This window comes from Caretta caretta, chromosome 8 (assembly GCF_965140235.1).
Source record: "Caretta caretta isolate rCarCar2 chromosome 8, rCarCar1.hap1, whole genome shotgun sequence".
NCBI lineage: Eukaryota > Metazoa > Chordata > Testudines > Cheloniidae > Caretta > Caretta caretta.
Window position 1 is genome coordinate 45781395 of NC_134213.1, and position 22143 is coordinate 45803537.

General features: G+C 44.6%; 1 protein-coding gene across 1 annotated transcript; it reads right to left on the bottom strand.

Moving 5' to 3' along the window:
* Positions 1-258: 258 nt before the first annotated feature.
* Positions 259-2703, bottom strand: LOC125641481 (uncharacterized). Its single transcript, XM_048861503.2, has 2 exons — positions 1469-2703; positions 259-880 (listed from the first exon to the last, which is right to left on the bottom strand). Exons 1-2 carry the CDS (start codon positions 2055-2057, stop codon positions 345-347), a joined length of 1125 nt encoding a protein of 374 aa, XP_048717460.1. The 5' UTR covers positions 2058-2703; the 3' UTR covers positions 259-344.
* Positions 2704-22143: the final 19440 nt, after the last annotated feature.

The window sequence follows — 22143 nt, forward strand, 5'->3', positions numbered from 1 at the left end:
CCAGGGCAGTTAGAAGAGCATAGGAGGGCACGGTACGCATCAGAGAAGCTTTGAAAACCAGTTTCATGACTGGCCAGGCTACGGTGTGAAAGTTCTCTTTGTTTCTCCTTGATGAAACCCTCCGCCCCTTGGTTCACTTTGCTTCCCTGTAAGCTAACCACCCTCCCCTCCTCCCTTTGATCACCGCTTGCAGAGGCAATAAAGTCATTGTTGCTTCACATTCATGCATTCTTTATTCATTCATCACGCAAATAGGGGGATGACTACCAAGGTAGCCCAGGAGGGGTGGTGGAGGAGGGAAGGAAAATGCCACACAGCACTTTAAAAGTTTACAACTTCAAAATTTATTGAATGCCAGCCTTCTTTTTTTTGGGCAATCCTCTGTGGCGGAGTGGCTGGTTGGCCGGTGGCCCCCCCGACTGCGTTCTTGGGAGTCTGGGTGTGGAGGCTATGGAACTTGGGGAGGAGGGCAGTTGGTTACACAGGGGCTGTAGTGGCAGTCTGTGCTCCAGCTGCCTTTGCTGCAGCTCAACCATACACTGGAGCATACTGGTTTGGTCCTCCAGCAGCCTCAGCATTGAATCCTGCCTCCTCTCATCACGCTGCCTCCACATTTGAGCTTCAGACCTGTCTTCAGCCCACCACTTACTCTCTTCAGCCCGCCACTTACTTTCTTCAGCCCGCCACCTCTCCTCCCGGTCATTTTGTGCTTTCCTGCACTCTGACATTATTTGCCTCCACGCATTCGTCTGTGCTCTGTCAGTGTGGGAGGACAGCAGGAGCTCGGAGAACATTTCATCTCGAGTGTGTTTTTTTTTCTTTCTAAGCTTCACTAGCCTCTGGGAAGGAGAAGATCCTGTGATCATTGAAACACATGCAGCTGGTGGAGAAAGAAAAAGGGACAGCGGTATTTAAAAAGATACATTTTATAAAACAGTGGCTACACTCTTTCAGGGTAAACCTTGCTGTTAACATTATATACATAGCACATGTGTTTTCGTTACAAGGTCGCATTTTGCCTCCCCCCACCGCGTGGCTACCCCCTCAACCCTCCCCCCTCCCTGTGGCTAACAGCGGGGAACATTTCTGTTTAGCCACAGGCAAATAGCCCAGCAGGAATGGGCTCCTCTGAGTGTCCCCTGAAGAAAACCACTCTATTTCAACCAGGTGACCATGAATTATATCTCACTCTCCTGAGGATAACACAGAGAGATAAAGAACAGATGTTGTTTGAATGCCAGCAAACATACACTGCAATGCTTTGTTGTACAATGATTCCCAAGTACGTGTTACTGGCCTGGAGTGGTAAAGTGTCCTACCATGAAGGACGCAATAAGGCTGCCCTCCCCAGAAACCTTTTGCAAAGGCTTTGGGAGTACATCCAGGAGAGCCGCGAATGCCAGGGCAAAGTAATCCTTTCACATGCTTGCTTTTAAACCATGTATACTATTTTAAAAGGTACACTCACCGGAGGTCCCTTCTCCGCCTGCTGGGTCCAGGAGGCAGCCTTGGGTGGGTTCGGGGGGGACTGGCTCCAGGTCCAGGGTGAGAAACAGTTCCTGGCTGTCGGGAAAACTGGTTTCTCCGCTTGCTTGCTGTGAGCTATCTACAACCTCCTCCTCCTCATCATCATCATCTTCTTCGTCCCCAAAACCTGCTTCCGTATTGCCTCCATCTCCGTTGAAGGAGTCAAACAACACGGCTGGGGTAGTGGTGGCTGAACCCCCTAAAATGGCATGCAGCTCATCATAGAAGCGGCATGTTTGGGGCTCTGACCCGGAGCGGCCATTCGCCTCTCTGGTTTTCTGGTAGGCTTGCCTCAGCTCCTTCAGTTTCACGCGGCACTGCTTCGGGTCCCTGTTATGGCCTCTGTCCTTCATGCCCTGGGAGATTTTGACAAAGGTTTTGGCATTTCGAAAACTGGAACGGAGTTCTGATAGCACAGATTCCTCTCCCCATACAGCGATCAGATCCCGTACCTCCCGTTCGGTCCATGCTGGAGCTCTTTTGCGATTCTGGGACTCCATCATGATCACCTCTGCTGATGAGCTCTGCATGGCCACCTGCAGCTTGCCACACTGGCCAAACAGGAAATGAGATTCAAAAGTTCGCGGTTCTTTTCCTGTCTACCTGGCCAGTGCATCTGAGTTGAGAATGCTGTCCAGAGTGGTCACAATGGAGCACTCTGGGATAGCTCCCAGAGGCCAATACCGTCAAATTGTGTCCACAGTACCCCAAATTCGAGCCGGCAAGGCCGATTTACGCGCTAATCCACTTGTCAGGGGTGGAGTAAGGAAATCGATTTTAAGAGCCCTTTAAGTCGAAATAAAGGGCTTCATCGTGTGGACGGGTGCAGGTTTACATCGATTTAATGCTGCTAAATTCGACCTAAAGTCCTAGTGTAGACCAGGGCCTAGTTGCTAGGACACTCTTTTGGTATTGGACCCAAGTTCAAATCCCCTCTCCACATTGGACAGAAAGAAGAATTGAACCTGGGTCTCCCACATCCCAGGTAAGTGCACTGAGCTAAAAGTTATAAGGAGGGTATTTCTTCCCCCTTTGGCCATATGGGGAATCTAGTCCACCTTTGCTTTAAAGTGCCCAAAATCAAAACAAAAAATTTCCAGGCAGGTCACATGAAACATTTCATTCAACTCAAGTCAAAATGTTATCCAGTGTTCGATTCGCCAAAGACTGGTTCAGTTTGACCTGAAAAAGACCAAATTTCAGATTTTTCAGAATTGCCCATGAACCAACAAATGTATTATCCACCTCGCTGTACTCTGATACAATCTTATTTACATACAAAGTCCTGTTTCCCTGAACGCAGGGGACAGTTTCCCTTGCTCATAACCCAAACCACTGTTAGCCAGCACTTGACCAAAAAGCCCTCTCTAGGTTTTTCCAGGATCACACTCAGTGCTTGTTCAGGCTGTGTCTAGCCTTCTACTCCTCTGTGTTGTTTCTGTACCGTATGTCTGTCTTCTTCCCCCCCCCGCCCCCAGAACAATACCCAGCAATGCCCTCCACCCACATGGTTCAAACTCCTGAGTGGCCTTGCCCATGGCATACTTTTGGAGTGGACATGTCTGTGCTGTGATTTGGAGACCACTACTATTTCATAAAGGAGCTTAGCGGCTTCTATTATCTTAAATGAAAGGCAGCAGTTACACCCACCAGCTTTGACAAGGTTTAACCCAACCTATAACAATATATAGTTTAAAATATATAATCCCAGTTATGATCCAAATTCTGCTTGGGTCTTAAACTGTTGTTGCACTGCAGAGGGATGGTGCAAGGAACCTCCTCCCACTGAAGAGCTTGGCTCAATGTGCAGCTGCGGTGAAAAAGGGTGATTAGAACATCAGGATGCATAACAAATAGGATGGAGTGGAACATGGAAAGTATTATTATGCCATTGCAGAACTCAGTGGTGTGGCCTCATCTGGAATACAGCTTGCAATACATCTCAGAAAGGTGACTGTAGAATGAGAGGGAGTTCAGAGAAAGACAATGAGAATGACTAGGGGCATGGATACGCTCTTTTCTGAAGAGGGGTTAAAAAGATTGGGATGGTTTACTTTAGAAAGGAGATGAACAAGAGGAGACAGGATAAAAAAATATACAAAATAATGAATGGAGTAGAGATGTAGATCAGGAATTCTGTTCTCCCTGTCTCATAACACAAGAGCAAGGGATATGAAATTAAAAAGATGGCAAATTCAAAATTGATAAAAGGAAATATTCTATTATGCAACACATAATTAGATTGTGGAACTCATTGCTGCCATAAATATAAAGGGAAGGGTAACCACCTTTCTGTATACAGTGCTATAAAATCCCTCCTAGCCAGAGGCAAAATCCTTTCACCTGTAAAGGGTTAAGAAGCTAAGGTAACGCCGCTGGCACCTGACCCAAACTGGCCAATGAGGGGATAAGATTCTTTCAAATCTGGAGGGGGAGGACAAAGGGTTTTGTCTGTCTGTGTGATACCTTTGCCGGGAACAGATCAAGGATGCAAGCCTTCCAACTCCTGTAAAGTTAATAAGTAATCTAGCTAGAAAATGCATTAGATTTCCTTTTGGTTTTTGGCTTGTAAAATTCGCTGTGCTGGAGGGAATGTGTATTCCTGTTTTTGTGTCTTTTTGTAACTTAAGGTTTTGCCTAGAGGGATTCTCTATGTTTTGAATCTGATTACCCTGTAAAGTATTTACCATCCTGATTTTACAGAGGTGATTCTTTTACCTTTTCTTTAAATAAAATTCTTCTTTTAAGAACCTGATTGATTTTTCATTGTTCTTAAGATCCAACGGTTTGGGTCTGTGTTCACCTGTACCAATTGGTGAGGATATTATTATCAAGCCTTCCCCAGGAAAGGGAGTGTAGGGCTTGGGGGGATGTTTTGGGGGAAGACTTCTCCAAGTGGGCTTTTTCCCTGTTCTTTGTTTAAATCGCTTGGTGGTGGCAGTATACTGTTCAAGGACAAGGCAAAGTTTGTACCTTGGGGAAGTTTTTAACCTAAGCTGGTAAAAATAATCTTAGGGAGGTCTTTCATGCAGGTCCCCACATCTGACACCTAAAGTTCAGAGTGGGGAAGGAACCATGACAATTGCCCTAGAATGTCATTGGGGCTAAGAACTGAGCAAGATTCAAAGAAAGACTGGACTTTTACATAGCTAAAAAAGAGCAGCTAGTTATAATAATTAATGCCAACAAATTTGGAAAGGGATATAAAGCATCATGCATCAGGTCTTAGACCAAGCTCTGTTAGGAATTAAGATTGACCCCTTCATGCGAGGGTGGGGGGCAGATTATCCCACATCTGCTTTTTGTGGAGTTTTTTTACACCTTTCCTTGAAGCAGCTAGCGCTGGCTCTGGTTAGAGACAGGAGACAGGACTACATGGACCTCGGGTCTGATCTAGTATGGTAATTCCTATCTTCCTATGTTTTGGCTTCACAAGTGGGTAACAGCCAGGCAGAGTTGCGATCCCTTTGCTCAGGGGAGTGCAAACACTAATTCTGGCCTATGCATTTGCGCACAAGCCAGAGAATTGGGACAGTCATGCGTGGGATGAGATAGAATAGGAATTTTAGATGAGTTAGATCAGTTTAGATGAGCTATTACCAGCAGGAGAGTGAGTTTGTGTGTGTATGGGGGTGGGGGGGATGTGAGAAAACCTGGATCTATGCAGGAAATAGCCCGACTTGATTATGTAAAGAGTTGTCACTTTGGATGGGCTAGCACCAGCAGGAGAGTGAATTTGTGTGGGGGGGTGGAGGGTGAGAAAACCTGGATTTGTGCTGGAAATGGCCCACCTGTTGATCACTTTAGATAAGCTATTACCAGCAGGACAGTGGGGTGGGAGGAGGTATTGTTTCATATTCTCTGTGTGTATATAAAGTCTGCTGCAGTTTCCACGGTACACATCTGATGAAGTGAGCTGTGGCTCATGAAAGCTCATGCTCAAATAAATTGGTTAGTCTCTAAGGTGCCACAAGTACTCCTTTTCTTTATAGAATAGGAATGACTCTCCAAAGGCACAGAAGCAGGCACACATATGCAATCTGTGCATACCCAGGAGTTTTGGGAGGCTTTCACACTGCAAGACAGAGTTATGCACACAGGACACATAAGGATGAGGGGCCAGATTCACAGCTGATGTAAACCAACTTAGTTCTGTTGACTCCAATGGAGCTACATCGATTTGTATATGGCCCAAACACAGCACTTCTACGGTCAATATAAGCTCAAAGAAAAACTGTTAAAAATCTACCAAAATGTGAATGAAAACCCTTCTTGAGATGCACATTGTGAAATCTTTAATCACAAACATTGGGACATTCTCAGACTACCCCAAAGTACTAGTAAGTGAAGAAGCCGCGGCAGCCCGCATGCGCAAGTCTGCTGAGGAGCATGCCTTGTCTGCCTGCTTATTTCTTTTTTTAGTACACAACTTGAGCAATAGCTTCAGCAAATGAGCATTACCCATGGCATGGGATTTTTAATTTTGTTTGCTTGTTTTTTGAAATTACATAACTCCATTACAACTTCTATCTTCAATTCAAAGGCGTAGCTCACCCTTGGTTCTGTCTGCAGCAGTAGAAGGTGGGTTCAAACTCAGGACATTTAGTGAGAAAGGATGTTCTATGTGCAAGCATGAGTATAAACATGATTCACTTCTTCAGCACCATAGCCCATCAAGGAGATCTCTAAGAGCCATGTGTGATTTATGCAGCAATGTAAATTACTCCACTCATGCAGCCCGATTCTGTAACTCATTCAAGCAGACTAGTGCTTCATTAGAACAATCATTCCATTGAACTCAGTGGGACGACTCAAACAAACACTACTTAGTGTGCAGAATTGGCTCTTCAATTTTTAGTGAGTGTATTGCTAGAAAAAGGTTTTGGATTGACCACTGGGCAGACTGGAGTCCTAGAAAGGGGCACTATCCACTCACAGTAGATAAGTATTCCCCCAAAAGACAACTCCAGAAAACTGCATAGATAACACCCTACTTCTTCAATGTTGGACTGTCAAAGGGCTGAATGGATTCCTGTAAGATATGAATGTTTGGTTTCATGGAGTCAAGATAGGCTTACACATACCACTACACCATTACCAAGGAGTAGGTTAGTGTCCCACCCCCTTGGACATTTATTTATTTAGTTTCCTCTGGTATAAGCATAAAACAGAGAAATGAATCTAAATGGAGCAGGAGTCTTCATGGGGATCCAGTTCCATTTGAAATCTGAGCATTTAGTGATGGGTGAAGCTCGCTAAGGTTGTTTCATATAAACAGTTCATACATTTATCTGGGTCTCTTGATATGGAAATTTCAAGTTCTTTTTTATGTGTCTATGAACTCTCTGACCTCATTTGCAGACGAACAATAAGGAAACAATACAGAGCGAATGTAATAAATTCCATTTGGGGGCTGAGGTGACTTAAGATCATACCTGTGGTTTATGCTATGACCAAAGCCCTTTATGAATTATAATTTCATATGCACAGAGTGGCTTTGAATATTCTTTTCATCATATGGCTTTTGTATACACAAGAGCCGTAACTGAAAAACTTAGCTGCCTGAAACTAGTCACTTGATGCCATATTTAGGAACATAAATTTAAGTGGCTTGATTTTAAGAGGAGCCGAGTACTTCTCTCTCACGCATTTTTCCCTGTATCTCTGGCAGGGTATTTCTCAGTGTAATGGCCAATTCCCATGGTGTCAGTTTCACTCTCCTGCATGGAATGGCTCCATAACCTTCTTCTCTCTTGTATTCGTAGTTACATTTGTGAAAAGGGTCTTCATGCAAAGCCACAGGCTACAGCAAAGAGATAAAGAGAGAAATAGGATATAGAGGGATCAAAGGTCATCACAGATCATTCTGACAATGATCTTTCACCACTACATCCTGTCTCTACTCTTGCTTTTTCCTTTGCTACTTAATTCCTTTTGAAAAACATCAAACCAAAATATATCATTGGGTCTATACATCCCCACAGAATGCTAAGTGGGGAAAGGATTAAAGTTAGGTGGCTGGAAAAAGGAAATTCCATCTGTTACGGTGCACTCCACTTACCACAAGGGCCATCTCCTCATAGCCACATCTGGGGATTAGATCCACTCAGGTCTGATGCCCCCTTCTCCCTCAGGTTGCAAACCCTGCTGTCTTTCTCTTGTTCCCTGCGACACTCATGCATATGAGGGTACTCTGTCTTTGTGGCTTGGCCCTCTGCCCAGGTCACTTTGGTCTTCCCCTTCCGGGGTATTAAAGTCCTTCCACTCCAATGGTCTCAGAGTGTCTTCTCATGCACTGCCATGACAGTGCCACTTCCCCAGTGGCAGTTAGTGGAACCCAGGTCCACCCTCTACTCTGTGTTCCAGTCCAGGAACCCATACCTGGCAACTGTTGTTTCCCTCAGACCCCATTGCTCCTTCCCTGGACTCCTTCCAACAGCTGCTTGTTCTCCCCATTCTCTGGATGTACCATCTCAAACTCCCCCCTCCCAAAGAGTAACTGTGGGCTACTGAACCCTGTAGCCTCAAACTCACCTCTCTATGCCCAGGGAGTGACTGTAGACGACTTCGACCCTGCGTTGCATAAGAGAAACTGAAGATTTCCTGGACAGACGTCAGGATATGCTTCTATGGACACAACATTCTGAAGATTCAGAGCAGGCTGCACTGCGGGGACAGGAGGACGGTGAAGAAATTTGGCAGCATGTGACCTCCAGAAGAAGAAATGGGAGCGTCCATGTACCAGCAACGCAGATACAGGTAAGCAACCGTTTTCATGTTCTCTCCACAGGTACTAATGTGGAGAGTGGATTAGATGATACATCTGAGGGAAGAGAACAGAAGGAGACTCCGCCGATTGGAAGGCATGAGATGCACTGTCCTAGGGATGGGGGTTCCACGACCACCGCTCCCAGGAGAAGGAGGCGGGTGGTGGTGGTCGGGGACTCTCTCCTAAAGGGGACTGAGTCATCTAACTGCCGCCTCGACAGGGAAAACTGAGAAGTCTGCTGCTTGCCAGGAGCTAGGATTCACAATGTGACGGAGAGACTGCCAAGACTCATCAAACCTTCAGATCGCTACCCCTTCCTGCTTCTCCATGTGGGCACCAATGATACTGCCAAGAATGAGCCTGAGCAGATCACTGCAGACTACGTGGCTCTGGGAAGGATAAAGGAGTTTGAGGTGCAAGTGGTTTTCTCGTCCATCCTCCCTGTGGAAGGAAAAGGCCTGGGTAGAGACCGTCGAATCGTGGAAGTCAATGAATGGCTATACAGGTGCTGTCGGAGAGAAGGCTTTGAATTCTTTGACCATGGGATGGTGTTCCAAGAAGGAGGAGAGCTAGGCAGAGACACGCTCCACCTAACGAAGAGAGGGAAGAGCATCTTCGCAAGCAGGCTGGCTAACCTAGTGAGGAGGGCTTTAAACTAGGTTCACCGCGGGAAGGAGACCAAAGCCCTGAGGTAAGTGGGAAAGTGGGATACCGGGAGGAAGCACGAGCAAGAGAGTGCAAGAGGGGAGGGCTCCTGTCTCATACTGAGAAAGAGGGATGATCAGCGAGTTATCTCAAGTGTCTATACATAAATGCAAGAAGCCTGGGAAACAAGCAGGGAGAACTGGAAGTCCTGGCACAGTCAAGGAATTATAATGTGACTGGAATAACAGAGACTTGGTGGGATAACTCACATGACTGGAGTACTGTCATGGATGGATATAAACTGTTCAGGAAGGACAGGCAGGGCAGTAAAGGTGGGGGAGTTTCACTGTATGTAAGAGAGCAGTATGACTGCTCAGAGCTCTGGTATGAAACTGCAGAAAAACCTGAGAGTCTCTGGATTAAGTTTAGAAGTGTGAGCAACAAGGGTGATGTCGTGGTGGGAGTCTGCTATAGACCACCGGACCAGGAGGATGAGGTGGACGAGGCTTTCTTCTGGCAACTAACGGAAGATACTAGATCGCAGGCCCTGGTTCTCATGGGAGACTTCAATCACCCTGATATCTGCTGGGAGAGCAATACAGCGGTGCACAGACAGTCCAGGAAGTTTTTGGAAAGTGTAGGGGACAATTTCCTGGTGCAAGTGCTGGAGGAACCAACTAGGGGCAGAGCTCTTCTTGACCTGCTGCTCACAAACTGGGAAGAATTAGTAGGGGAAACAAAAGTGGATGGGAACCTGGGAGGCAGTGACCACGAGATGGTCGAGTTCAGGATCCTGACACAAGGAAGAAAGGAGAGCAGCAGAATACGGACCCTGGACTTTAGAAAAGCAGACTTTGACTCCCTCAGGGAACTGATAGGCAGGATCTCCTGGGAGAATAATATGAGGGGAAAAGGAGTCCAGGAGAGCTGGCTGTATTTTAAAGAATCCTTATTGAGTTTATAGGGACAAACCATCCCGATGTGTAGAAAGAATAGTAAATATGGCAGACGACCAGCTTGGTTTAACAGTGAAATCCTTGCTGATCTTAAACACAAAAAAGAAGCTTACAAGAAGTGGAAGCTTAGACAAATGACCAGGGAGGAGTATAAAAATATTGCTCAGGCATGCAGGAGTGAAATCAGGAAGGTCAAATCACACTTGGAGTTGCAGCCAGCAAGAGATGTTAAGAGTAACAAGAAGGGTTTCTTCTTCAGGTATGTTAGCAACAAGAAGAAAGTCAAGGAAAGTGTGGGCCCCTTAGTGAATGAGGGAGGCAACCTAGTGACAGAGGATGTGGAAAAAGCTAATGTACTCAATGCTTTTTTCGCCTCTGTCTTAAAAAACAAGGTCAGCTCCCAGACTACTGTACTGGGCAGCACAGCATGGGGAGGAGGTGACCAGTCCTCTCTGAAGAAAGAAGTGGTTCGGGACTATTTAGAAAAGCTGGATGAGCACAAGTCCATGGGGCCAGATGCGCTGCATCCAAGAGTGCTAAAGGAGTTGGCGGATGGGATTGCAGAGCCATTGGCCATTATCTTTGAAAACTCATGACAACTGGGGGAGGTCCCAGATGACTGGAAAAAGACTAATATAGCGCCCATCTTTAAAAAAGGGAAGGAGGAGGACCCGGGGAACTACAGACCAGTCAGCCTCACCTCAGTCCCTGGAAAAATCATGGAGCAGGTCCTCAAGGAATCAATTCTGAAGCACTTAGAGGAGAGGAAAGTGATCAGGAACAGTCACCATGGATTCACCAAGGGCAAGTCATGCCTGACTAATCTAATTGCCTTCTATGACGAGATAACTGGCTCTGTGGATGAGGGAAAAGCAGTGGACTTGTTATTCCTTGACTCTAGCAAAGCTTTTGACACAGTCTCCCACTGTATTCTTGCCAGCAAGTTAAAGAAGTATGGGCTGGATGAATGGACTATAAGGTGGATAGAAAGCTGGCTAGATTGTCAGGCTCAACAGCTCCATGTCTAGTTGGCAGCCGGTATCAAGCGGAGTGCCCCAAGGATCAGTCCTGGGGCCTGTTTTGTTCAATATCTTCATTAATGATCTGGAGGATGGCGTGGACTGCACCCTCAGCAACTTTGCAGATGACACTAAACTGGGAGGAGAGGTAGTTTCACTGGAGGGTAGGGATAGGATACAGAGGAACCTGGACAAATTAGAGGATTGGGCCAAAAGAATTCTGATGAGATTCAACAAGGACAAATGCAGAGTCCTGTACTTAGGACGGAAGAATCCCATGCACCCCTACAGACTAGGGAACGAATGGCTAGGCAGCAGTTCTGCAGAAAAGGACCTAGGGGTTACAGTGGACAAGAAGCTGGATATGAGTCAACAGTGTGCCATTGTTGCCAAGAAGGCCAATGGCATTTTGTGATGTATAAGTAGGGGCATTGCCAGCAGATCAAGGGACGTGATCGTTCCCCTCTATTCGACATTCGTGAGGCCTCATCTGGAGTACTGTTTGGGGCCCCACACTACAGGAAGGATGTGAAAAAATTGGAAAGAGTCCAGCGGAGGGCAACAAAAATGATTAGGGGACTGGAGCACGTGACTTATGAGGAGAGGCTGAGGGAACTGGGCTTGGTTAGTCTACTGAAGAGAAGAAGGAGGGGGGATTTGATAGCTGCTTTCAACTACCTGAAAGGGGGTTCCAAAGAGGATGGACCTAGACTGTTCTCAGTGGTAGCAGATGACAGAACAAGGAGTAATGGTCTTAAGTTGCAGCGGGGGAGGTTTAGGTTGGATATTAGGAAAAACTTGTTCACTAGGAGGGTGGTGAAGCACTGGAATGCGTTACCTAGGGAGGTGGTGGAATCTCCTTCCTTTGAAGTTTTTAAGAACAGGCTTGACAAAGCCGTGGCTGGTATGATTTAGTTGGTGTTGGTTCTGCTTTGAGCAGGGGGTTGGACTAGATGACCACCTGAGGTCCCTTCCAACCCTGATATTCTATGATTCTATGACTCCCTGCAGCTCCTCTCTGGTGCCAGCTTCCTGGCTTTATAAACCCAACCCAGCTCTTTACCAAGCTGGATTTCATCAGCAAATTAGGTTTTAACCCTTCTTGACTTTCCTCCAGGTGCTGCCTATAGGTTAATTGGCTTAATTTACCCTTTCAGCCTTGTGTGGGGTGGACACCCCATCTCACCATCCCAAAAAAAAAATTCTGATTTTATGAAAAGAGCATCTTCTGCCAAAAAGTCATTACGACTAAAAATTCATGTTAAAATGGTCTCCCAACCTTGCCATTCTCTCCCATCAAGCAAAGGAGCTGTAAAGTGTCTATCCTCAGGGCTGGATGGCCAGGGAACTTAGTCAGGGGAAGTGGGAGATATGGCTGCAGTAATTGGAGAACAAAAATCTTTCTATGAAAACAAACGAGAATATAAAAGGGAAGAAAGTGTTGTAGTCAATGGTTTCTGGATGATTTGAAACTGATGCAGAGATAAGATTCTCCCTGAGAGAGAGGGAAAAGAACAAGGTTGAAAGTGAGTTTGTAAGACCAACACCGTCTTACTCAACATATTAGCTCCGTGTGTATTTTTGAGGCACAGCTATTGACTTTAATGAGACAAACAAGTTCTCATTGCTGTCAGCTCTGGAGAGACAATTCCATTATAGGAGAGCAAGCTGGACTATATTCTGCTACAGCAACAAAATTCTGCTCAGTTCCAAGGGCAGACTCCTGATTCTTGGAGATGATGTAAGATGTGTAAGGAATGCAACTTAGTTTTCAGATTCCAGCCTAAGGCTGCAGCAGTGGTCAGTGAGTTCATTGTTTAAGCTCAAGAACTTTGATCTAGAGTCACTGTGAGAGACTAAACATGGAAATGCACAAACCTAATAAACTAAGAAAACAAGCAGATGATGGAGGAGGAAATTCACTATTGACAAAGGCAGGGTAATGCCTACAGGAAGGAATAATTTACATTGCTCATATACATCTCTGCCTTCTCAATAAACTGTAATCACTCAGGAAAGAGAACAGGAGGTCACCGTGAACAGCTCAATGGCAACACACACGCCATGTGCAGCAGCAGTCAAAAAAGAAAAAAAGCTACAAAAATGTCTGGATGCACCCAAAACAGACTAGAAATACTGAATATACAATAATGCCATTATATAAATATGAAGGGGAGTATTCTCTGATTGTTATAGACAATTCTGCCTCTATGCTCCCAACCTGTCCCCATCGCCCTCTGCTCTAAACCACCCCCACCCCTTGGTTCCTGCCCCCCTCTGCTCTGCTCCGACCTACTCCCCAAACCCTCCAGATCCTGCCCTCCTCCCCTCTGCTACTATCCAGCCCCCTCAACTCCAGGTTCTGTTTCCCTCCCCCTCTTGGCCTACCCACCCCCAGACTCCTGTCCCTCCCACTCCATTTACATCACCTCCTAGTCCTCTTCTCTTCTGCTCCTTCCCATGCTCACATAACCGTCTCCCTCCCCTCCAGCTGTTCTTCCCCACTCTCCCTGTCCTCTCTAGCCGCACACACGATTTTGAATCCCTCTATATGCAGATCAGGCTGCATTCTGCCACTGGACACTAGCAGTGGGAGCACTGAGAACACAAGAGAGGGAGAGAGTCTCCCTGCTCTCACACCGGAGCAATGGTGGGGGAAGTCCTGCTCTAGCCCTGCTACTCTGGGCTGACACATGCTTAATAAAGAGGGACCCTTAGAACAATTTGACTGCCAAACTCTAATGAGTCTCTAATGAGCATGTGCAAACTGAGGCTCATAACTAGGCCAAATTTAAGCAAATTTTCATGGGGATTGCCAAAGACACCTCCTTGAGCCCAGTGTAACCTCCCTGCCAAATCTCAAGTGCCTGTTGCAAAGCACAGAGGCAGACGAGCTTCTCAGCCAAAAAGCTGGAAGATTTTTCTTTTAAACAGGGACAAAACAACTTATTTTCCCCCATCTGGCTGAAGGGTTTTAGCTGAAACTTAAACGAGACCATAATACTAATAATCAGCCTGAGGCAAACACTCAGCATAGGAGATTTCAATCCAACCAGTCTGGCAAAGTTATAAGCCACTGAAACTAGGGTCTGAATGGAAAGTGGTGGGCACTCTGAACTCTATACAACCCTAGCAGCTTGACCTACAATTCACAGAAAAAACTTGGTTTAATTTTAGTAAAGGGTCCTCTGTTCTGCTTTAATCACATTTTCCTTCAAAGCTGAAAGGCTCGGAAACAAAAACTGAAGGTCAACACGCACACTTGCTTCTATACATACACCAGCATAAAACTTATAATTCTAATCTAATACTATCCTTGTTCCAACACACATTGTTAATACTTGAGGCTTCATAAAATTTCATGCAGCCTTGGTACTGTCATACACACATCTTAAAAGCATAGCTGTTTATATGGTTCTTTTTCCACATTTCTTCAGGACAAAACTAACAACTTTCAGCAGCTTTCAAACAGCAAAATATAAAAATGTTATTTATGTACACTATAGATATACAGGTTTCAGAGTAGCAGCCGTGTTAGTCTGTAGCCGAAAAAAGAAAAGGAGGACTTGTGGCACCTTAGAGACTAACACATTTATTTGAGCATAAGCTTTTGTGAGCTACAGCTCACTTCATCGGATGCATTCAGTGGAAAATACAGTGGGGAGATTTATATACACAGAGAACATGAAACAATGGCTGTTACCATACACACTGTAAGGAGAGTGATCAGGTAAGGTGAACTATTACCAGTAGGAGAGCAGGAGGAGCGGGGGTACCTTTTGTAGTGATAATCAAGGTGGGCCATTTCCAGCAGTTGACAAGAACGTCTGAGGAACAGTGGGGGTGGGGGGGAATAAACATGGGGAAATAGTTTTACTTTGTGTAATGACACATCCACTCCCAGTCTTTAAAGAACACTGAACTATCTAAACTACCACATGCTGCAAGGGGCCACAACAGTGGTTCCCTTAACCCACCCAGCAATATTGTTAATCTATCCAACTATACTCTTAGCCCAGCAGAAGAATCTGTCCTATCTCGGGGCCTCTCCTTTTGCCCTTCCACCCCCACAAATATGATACAGTTCTGTGGTGACCTAAAATCCTATTTTCGACGTCTCCAACTCAAGGAATATTTGCAACATACCTCTGAACAACATACTAATCCACAGAGACCTTCCTACCAAGACTACAAAAAGAGGGATTATGGGTGGACTCCTCCTCAAGGTTGAAACAACAGACTGGACTTCTACATAGAGTGCTTCCGCCGATGTGCACGGGCTGAAATTGTGGAAAAGCAGCATCACTTGCCCCATAACCTCAGCCGTGCAGAACACAATGCCATCCACAGCCTCAGAAACAACTCTGACATCATAATCAAAAAGGCTGACAAAGGAGGTGCTGTCGTCATCATGAATAGGTCGGAATATGAACAAGAGGCTGCTAGGCAGCTCTCTAACACCACTTTCTACAAGCCATTACCCTCTTATCCCACTGAGGGCTACCAAAAGAAACTACAGCATTTGCTCAAGAAACTCCCTGAAAAAGTACAAGAACAAAACCGCACAGACACATCCCTGGAACCCCGAGCAGGGGTATTCTATCTGCTACCCAAGATCCATAAACCTGGAAATCCTGGACGCCCCATCATCTCAGGCATTGGCACCCTGACAGCAGGATTGTCTGGCTATGTAGACTCCCTCCTCAGGCCCTACGCTACCAGCACTCCCAGCTATCTTCAAGACACCACTGGCTTCCTGAGGAAACTACAATCCATCGGTGATCTTCCTGAAAACACCATCCTAGCCACTATGGATGTAGAAGCCTTCTTCACCAACATTCCACACAAAGATGGACTACAAGCTGTCAGGAACAGTATCCCCGATAATGTCATGGCAAACCTGGTGGCTGAACTTTGTGACTTTGTCCTCCCCCATAACTATTTCACATTCGGGGACAATGCATACCTTCAAATCAACAGCACTGCTATGGATACCCGCATGGCCCCACAGTATGCCAACATTTTTATGGCTGCCTTAGAACAACGCTTCCTCAGCTCTCATCCCCTAACGCCCCTACTCTACTTGCGCTATATTGATGACATCTTCATCATCTGGACCCATGGAAAAGAAGCCCTTGAGGAATTCCACCATAATTTCCACAATTTCCATCCCACCATCAACCTCAGCCTGGACCAGTCCACACAAGAGATCCACTACCTGGACACTACGGTGCTAATAAGCGATGGTCACATAAACACCACCCTATACCGGAAACCTACTGACCGTTATGCCTACCTACATGCCTCCAGCTTTCATCCAGACCACACCACACGATCCATTGTCTACAGCCAAGCTCTATGATACAACCGCATTTGCTCCAACCCCTCAGACAGAGATCTCTATTAAGCATTCTGACAACTACAATATCCACCTGCTGAAGTGAAGAAACAGACTGACAGAGCCAGAAGAGTACCCAGAAGTTACCTACTACAGGACAGGCCCAACAAAGGAAATAACAGAACGCCACTAGCCATCACCTTCAGCCCCCAACTAAAACCTCTCCAGCACATCATCAAGTACTACAACCTGTCCTGAAGGACGACCCATCACTCTCACAGATCTTGGGAGACAGGCCAGTCCTTGCTTACAGACAGCCCCCCAACCTGAAACAAATACTCACCAGCAACCACACACCACACAACAGAACCACTAACCCAGGAACCTATCCTTGCAACAAAGCCCGCTGCCAACTGTGTCCACATATCTATTCAGGGGACACCATCATAGGGCCTAATCACATCAGCCACATTATCAGAAGCTCGTTCACTTGCACATCTACCAATGTGATATATGCCATCATGTGCCAGCAATGCCCCTCTGCCATGTACATTGACCAAACTGGACAGTCTCTATGTAAAAGAATAAATTGACACAAATTAGACATCAAGAATTGTAACATTCAAAAACCAGTCGGAAAACACTTCAATCTCTTCGGTCACTCGATTACAGACCTAAAAGTGGCAATTCTTCAACAAAAAAACTTCAAAAATAGACTCCAACAAGAGACTGCTGAATTGGAATTAATTTGCAAACTGGATACAATTAACTTAGGCTTGAATAAAGACTGGGAGTGGATGTGTCATTACACAATGTAAAACTATTTCCCCATGTTTATTCCCCCCACCTCCCCCTACTGTTCCTCACACGTTCTTGTCAACTGCTGGAAATGGCCCACCTTGATTATCACTACAAAAGGTTTCCCCCTCCCCGCTCTCCTGCTGGTACTAGCTTACCTTACCTGATCACTCTCCTTACAGTGTGTATGGTAACACCCATTGTTTCATGTTCTCTGTGTATATAAATATCCCCACTGTATTTTCCACTGAATGCATCTGATGAAGTGAGCTGTAGCTCACGAAAGCTTATGCGCAAATAAATTTGTTAGTCTCTAAGGTGCCACAAGTACTCCTTTTCTTTTTATAGATATACAGTAATCCACACTGGAAATTTAGAGTAGGATTACCATATGTAGCCTTTGCAAATGGTTTTGAAACAAAGTGAGATACCAGGACCCAATTTCAAAAGGCATCAATTTTAATTTCCAAAAAGTGTTATTCCGATACAAATTCTAACTGCACAGAAAATGTAAAGCTTTTCTACACTACTTTGTATATTCCAGATTTTTACAGAAGACATTTGGCAGTTATTCTCACTCTTTTTCCTTGTTAAGCAACATTTTTTTTACCCAACCACAGCTATGACTTCTTTACCACTGCACTATAATAATTATGGATGCATATATATCACACAGTCTGCTAAGGATCATTGCATCAGTGACTATAGTTGATGGCAAGTTCCCAGATTAGGTAAGTGTGGCTGTTCCCATGAGCCACACAAATGTCTAGTTCTTTTCCTGAATTCTGAGTATTTTCACCAATAAGTATTTAGGAATTTCAAAGGCTTTTCCTAACATTTAAACAGCAGTTGTCATTGTTTTAAGACACAACTATCTTACCTGAAAGGATGGGATAAGTTTACAGATGCTCGGTTGTCTGTAACTCAGATGGTATTAAACTGAAAGAGAGAGAGAAAAGTGTAAGTACAATGTTAGCAGATCATTGAACCTCAAGAATTCTGGGAAAGTTCAAGGTGCCATTTTGAAGAACTAATTACAGCACTGGCAGGGAATGGTTGTTTCAAAACCTTGTTCAGTATTTGGTTGACCTAGGCCTTCATTAAACACAGTGGATCTGCATCCTCCACTTTCAGATATTGACAGGGAGTTTGCAATCTGAACCATTGCTCCAGAGCTGATTTTCACAGCTGGTCCTTATCTCTGTAATTAGAAATGGGGGTAAAAACAGAATTTCAGAACTGAAAACTCCTCCCATTCCTGAATCGAGATCTGAATTTAGGGCTCATGTCCTTCTTTACAATGGATCTAACCTTGAGTAGGAACATCCTCACATTTTAGAAGGAGGTTGAAGAGCTATCAGACCTGTCCACAGCTGTCATGAGCTAAATTAAAGCCCTGGGTCTGAACACCTCAGAACACTTCAGGAGAAATGGCTTAAATCCAGATCCAAATTTTGCAGATTGGGCATTTCTCCAGCTTTGGGGCATGTGATTTTTATATGCAAAAATTCTTGTGTTCTGCCTCAAATCACAGCAACTAAAAATGCTAAATGAAACAATAACAGCAAAAGTCAATTATACAGTTCAGAGTTCTGGACAGTAGGGTCAAAGTGGCCAGGATCAACATAGTCATGAAAAACTGGTTTTAGCCTCTGATTCAAAAAAGCACTTAAACTAGAAGTCAAAGGAACTACTCATGTGCTTAAGTGCTTTGCAGGATTGAGGCATATGTCATTCAGAATAACAGTCAGTATTTGCTAGAGATAGACAGAAGTGGTTAGATAAGAAGAGAGCTGACCTGAACCTTTATCCCCAAACCCAGAAGACATTATTTAACTTTCATTTAATTTATTATTTCTATTATGGTAGCACCCAGGGGCCCCAGTTGGAGTAGGACCCCATTTTGCTAGGCATTATATGAAGATTACTTTCCTTTTTTTTCCCCAAGCTTCTGTCATTCTGAGTTGTGTCTAGGAACCAGGACTAAAAGCATCAAAATAGGAGAAGGAAGTCTGTTTCCTTAGTGACAGGTTTCAGAGTAGCAGCCGTGTTAGTCTGTATCCGCAAAAAGAAAATAAGGACTTGTGGCACCTTAGAGACTAAAAAATTTATTTGAGCATAAGCTTTCGTGAGCTACAGCTCACTTCATCAGATGCATCCGATGAAGTGAGCTGTAGCTCATGAAAGCTTATGCTCAAATAAATTTGTTAGTCTCTAAGGTGCCACAAGTACTCCTTTTCTTTTTGTTTCCTTAGTGTTTCTAGTCCATCCCCAGGTAAGGAGCACCAGAAACCACATGAGAAATAACAGTTCATATTTCTGTTAGACCTGCTATCTGGGGATTTCAACGTGCATTACAGGCATTAATTAGTTCATATTCCTCTTACACGAAGTAAGCATTTCCCCATTTTATTGGCAGGGAAACTGAGCCACAGGAAGATTAAAATGGGTAGCTCAAGGACACACAGGAAGTCCATAGTAGAGCCATGAACAGAATTTACATATGCGTCTCAGTTTCCTATGCTCCATCCTCTAGGTCACACCCATTTCCTAATGTCTATTATGACATGGGTGGATAAACAGCCAAGATTGCATGGCTGGGGGGAAAATGCAACATGGAATTTAGCCAGATAACCTGACAGCAGAGGGGAGGGATTGTCAGAAATCAGAAGATGATTAGAGGGAAAGGGCTAGGTCCTTTAGGCTTTTTCCTCCCTCATTCCCACAGTGATGGAAATGGCTGTTGGTGTTTGAAACCCTGCCCAATTCTTGCTTTTACAGTAGATGCATCACATCCGCTGGCAAGCACGAACAAGGTGATTTTAGCTATGGTTTCAGAGTGGTTTGCTTCCATTTCCAATTCAGTTTAAATTGACAATTCATTTATACATTACGTGAGCTACTTTGCCATTGTTCTGATTTCCAAAACGCTTTGCTGAGGCGGGGGGGTGGGTGAAGAGGAAAGTAAAATGTTTCTCTAGTATCTCCCCAGCTCAGGAATGGTGGTGATTGTGAAGAGAAGACCTCTTATAGCCTAAAGTGGCTGGATATTTAATTTACAATTTCATCAGGGCTTGAACCGTATCTTGGGTCCTGTATTCAAAATGTCTAAACCACGCCATTAGAAGTATACAAATAAAGTAAACTAATAACAATCAATTTTATATGTTAATTTTATTTTATTATATTTGCGTAACAACCTTTCCTACCTGATGGACAGCTTCCTAATTACAGTCAGATAACAGTAATAATAATAATTTGTATTTTATACAGCAACTTCATACAAATCTCTCAGAACTGAAAATACACACCAAAATTCTCTGACACATCAGTACAACTCCATTATAGTCCATGGAGCTGTGCAATTGTAATGGGGGAGAATTTAACCAAGAGTTAAACAAATTCAAAATACAGTCATATAAATACAATATAACTAATAATTATTTTTACTTGTCAGTTAGGTACTCCATGTACACTATGGTGAAATCCTGGCACTATTGAAGGGAAAGGGAGTTTTACCAGGATCTCATCCCGTACCAGTACAGAGGTATAGATGGAGGGAGGAAAGGACAGAAGGAGAGTTTTCACTGGGTACAGTGTAACTTGCACCAGCATTCAGGTTTTTTGTTCTGGCAACAGCATTTTTGTTGTCAGGAGCTTTACATCGAATGATTTCCCAATAGAAAATGCAGTTTCCACAAAAATGAAAATTTGCCACAGGAAAATTTTGATCGTGCTGAAAAAATTTTGATTTTCTGTCAGGAAAATCTAAATTAAATATTTTGTTTCAGGTAAATTCAATCTAAATTGGAATATTTCATTTTGTTGAATGACCCAAAACATTTTGTTTCAAATTAGTTCAACAAAACATTAAATTGCATTTCCCTATTGATGTATTGCCTTATGGAAGTTGTAGTTTGGGCCCCCATTCTCTCCTCTGGGCTAAGCTCCCTGGAGGACTAAATTTCCCCATTAGGCAATGTGGATTTCCCTCAGACCAGGAGCCACATGAATCTGGGTGCATCACAGGAGATGCATCCAGGAAGCAGTCCCATATGAGAGAATAGCAACATCACGCTCATGAACTACAGCACCCATGAGGCAATGTGCTACTAAGGGGGTGGGGGGAAAACACAATTTAAAATTGAACTGACCCAAAAGGAAGCATTGATGAAAGAGACGATCCAAGGCCTGGAGATGCAGGTAGAAACTAGTTTGAGTTTTGAAGGGGATTCAAGCAGATGATGGAGCAAAGGCAAGAAGAGGCTGAAGGGAAAAGTCAAGAGTTGCTGATGCAAGCTGCACTGAAGAACTCTGAGGGGAGACAGCTGGGTGAGCAAAGTGGCCAGTGGAAACATGTGACTATGCGAATCAGGCAGAGAAAAAGATTGGCTAGTGGAGGAAAAAGAGAGCTCTGGAACAGGTTTACTGAGTTGGAAAATGAAGAAGGGGCACAGCAGGCAGTAACTGAAGGTGGGAGGGCAAGGAAGAAGAGAAGAGCAGCTCATCCTATAGGAAGATGGGAAGAGCCAATGGAGATACCTAGAGTTCAGAGCTCTAGGAGGATACAGGATGACTCTCAGAAGATTGTAAGGGAGAAAAAAAGATAAGAGGACTTGTAGCCAGAAAGAACAGGAGGAAGGCCAGAGAATAATACCATCACCAGGAAAAGACAGGTCTATGTGATTGCTGACTCCCTACTAAGAAGAACAGACAGGCCTGTCACCAGAGCTGATCTGGAGAACAGAAGGGTGTGCTGTCTGCCAGGAGCTAAGATACAGGGTGTGGACCTGAGGCTCAAGAGGATTCTAATGGGAGCAGAAAAGAATCCACTGATTGTATCATTTGTTCCCACATGAGGGACAGCTAGATTCTCACTGGAAGGTATGAAGGGAGATTATGCCAGGCTGGGGGAGACACTTAAGGAAATGGAGGCTCAGGTGATCTTTGGAGGGATTTTGCCTGTGCCTAGAGGCCGAGAATGAAGGCAAGACAAGATTCTGATGATCAACAGATCTCTTAGGCAGCGATGCTATAAGGAGGGTTTGGCCACTGGGAGGCATTTATGGAGAGAGGACTGTTCTCATGGGA